Below are 1229 nucleotides of genomic sequence, written 5' to 3'. Positions count from 1 at the left end.
CACACAGACAGCCCCCGCAGCCCCTGCACCCTTGCCTGGCGCCTCCCCCTGATCACCCCCAACCCCAACCCGACCATCTCACGAGCCCCGTCTCGTCCCCACACACCTGGAAGTAGATGACCACCACAAACACGAGGCATGTGGCCAGCAGGTTGTTGATGTTGGGCAGGTTGGGGCGGTAGAACGCCTCCTTGAGCGCCTGCAGCTTGTTGGATCGCGTCACCAGCAGGTGCACCAGCGCGATGAGCGCGCCCTCAAACTCCGCGCCGCGCGCGCCGCTGATCGTGTAGGGGCTGAAAGCCTTCCAGATGATCGACTCGCAGATGTTGGTGGCGATGAACAGGGAGATCCCGCTGCCGAGGCCGTAACCCTTCTGCAGCAGCTCATCGAGGCAGATCACGATGATGCCTGCAAAGAACAGCTGCGCGATAATGAGCACCGCGTTCACGGTGCCCAGCTCTTTCACATCGCCGTACATGCCCGAGACGACGTACGCGACGGCCTCGCCGATGGTGATGAGCACGCCGAGCAGCTTCTGGGCGCCGTTGAGCAGGTCCCTGTCGGCCTTGACGCTGTTGTCGACGTCGATGATCTTGGAGCCCGCGAGGAGCTGCATCACGAGGCCGCTGGTGACGATGGGGCTGATGCCGAGCTCCATGCAGGTGCCGCGGTTGGAGGCCATGATGACGCGCGCCCAGTAGAAGGGGTCGGCGGAGGAGTTGGTCTGGATGCCGTAGAGCGGCAGCTGGCTGCAAACCAGGAAGACGAAGAGGGTCACCATGGTGTACATGGCCTTCTCCTTGAAAGGGATCTTGCGCTCCGCCGGGACCACCTCCGGCAGGATGTTCAGGAACGGCTTGACGAGGGCGAGGGGGCGCACCATGGCTGCTGCGGGCGCGGCTGGGGCCGGCCGGCCGGGGCGCGCTGCGGCGTGAGAGGGAAGGGGCGCACGGGTGAAGGGGCCGCCGATCGAAAGCCGTAGCGTAGAAGATCGTCAACATTCTATCCTGCAGAGGCACAGGCTGTGTGGTGGTGGGCTTTGCTGCACACCCGATGCTGCAAGCACACAAGGCTTGCACCATTGAGGGGCGCTGCGCTGCCCTGCTGGGTGTGCCACTGCAAGGAAGCAGCGTTGCGGTCTTGCGGAACGTCCCAGCGGTTGGCATGCCCTCCTAATCAGAATAATGCGACGTATTGCACCTTGACTGGACTTAAAGGGCCTGGATCCG

The 1229-nt window shown here is 63.7% G+C and overlaps 1 protein-coding gene across 1 annotated transcript; it reads right to left on the bottom strand.

Moving 5' to 3' along the window:
- Positions 1–52: 52 nt before the first annotated feature.
- Positions 53–883, bottom strand: MNEG_5039 (hypothetical protein; the record flags this gene model as incomplete). Its single annotated transcript, XM_014046487.1, has 1 exon — positions 53–883. One exon carries the CDS (start codon positions 881–883, stop codon positions 53–55), a length of 831 nt encoding a protein of 276 aa, XP_013901941.1.
- Between the last annotated feature and the right edge of the window lie 346 nt (positions 884–1229).

The sequence above is a fragment of the Monoraphidium neglectum genome (genome assembly GCF_000611645.1).
Source record: "Monoraphidium neglectum strain SAG 48.87 unplaced genomic scaffold scaffold00731, whole genome shotgun sequence".
In the NCBI taxonomy this organism is placed as follows: domain Eukaryota; kingdom Viridiplantae; phylum Chlorophyta; class Chlorophyceae; order Sphaeropleales; family Selenastraceae; genus Monoraphidium; species Monoraphidium neglectum.
This window is presented reverse-complemented; position numbering and strand designations above follow the sequence as displayed.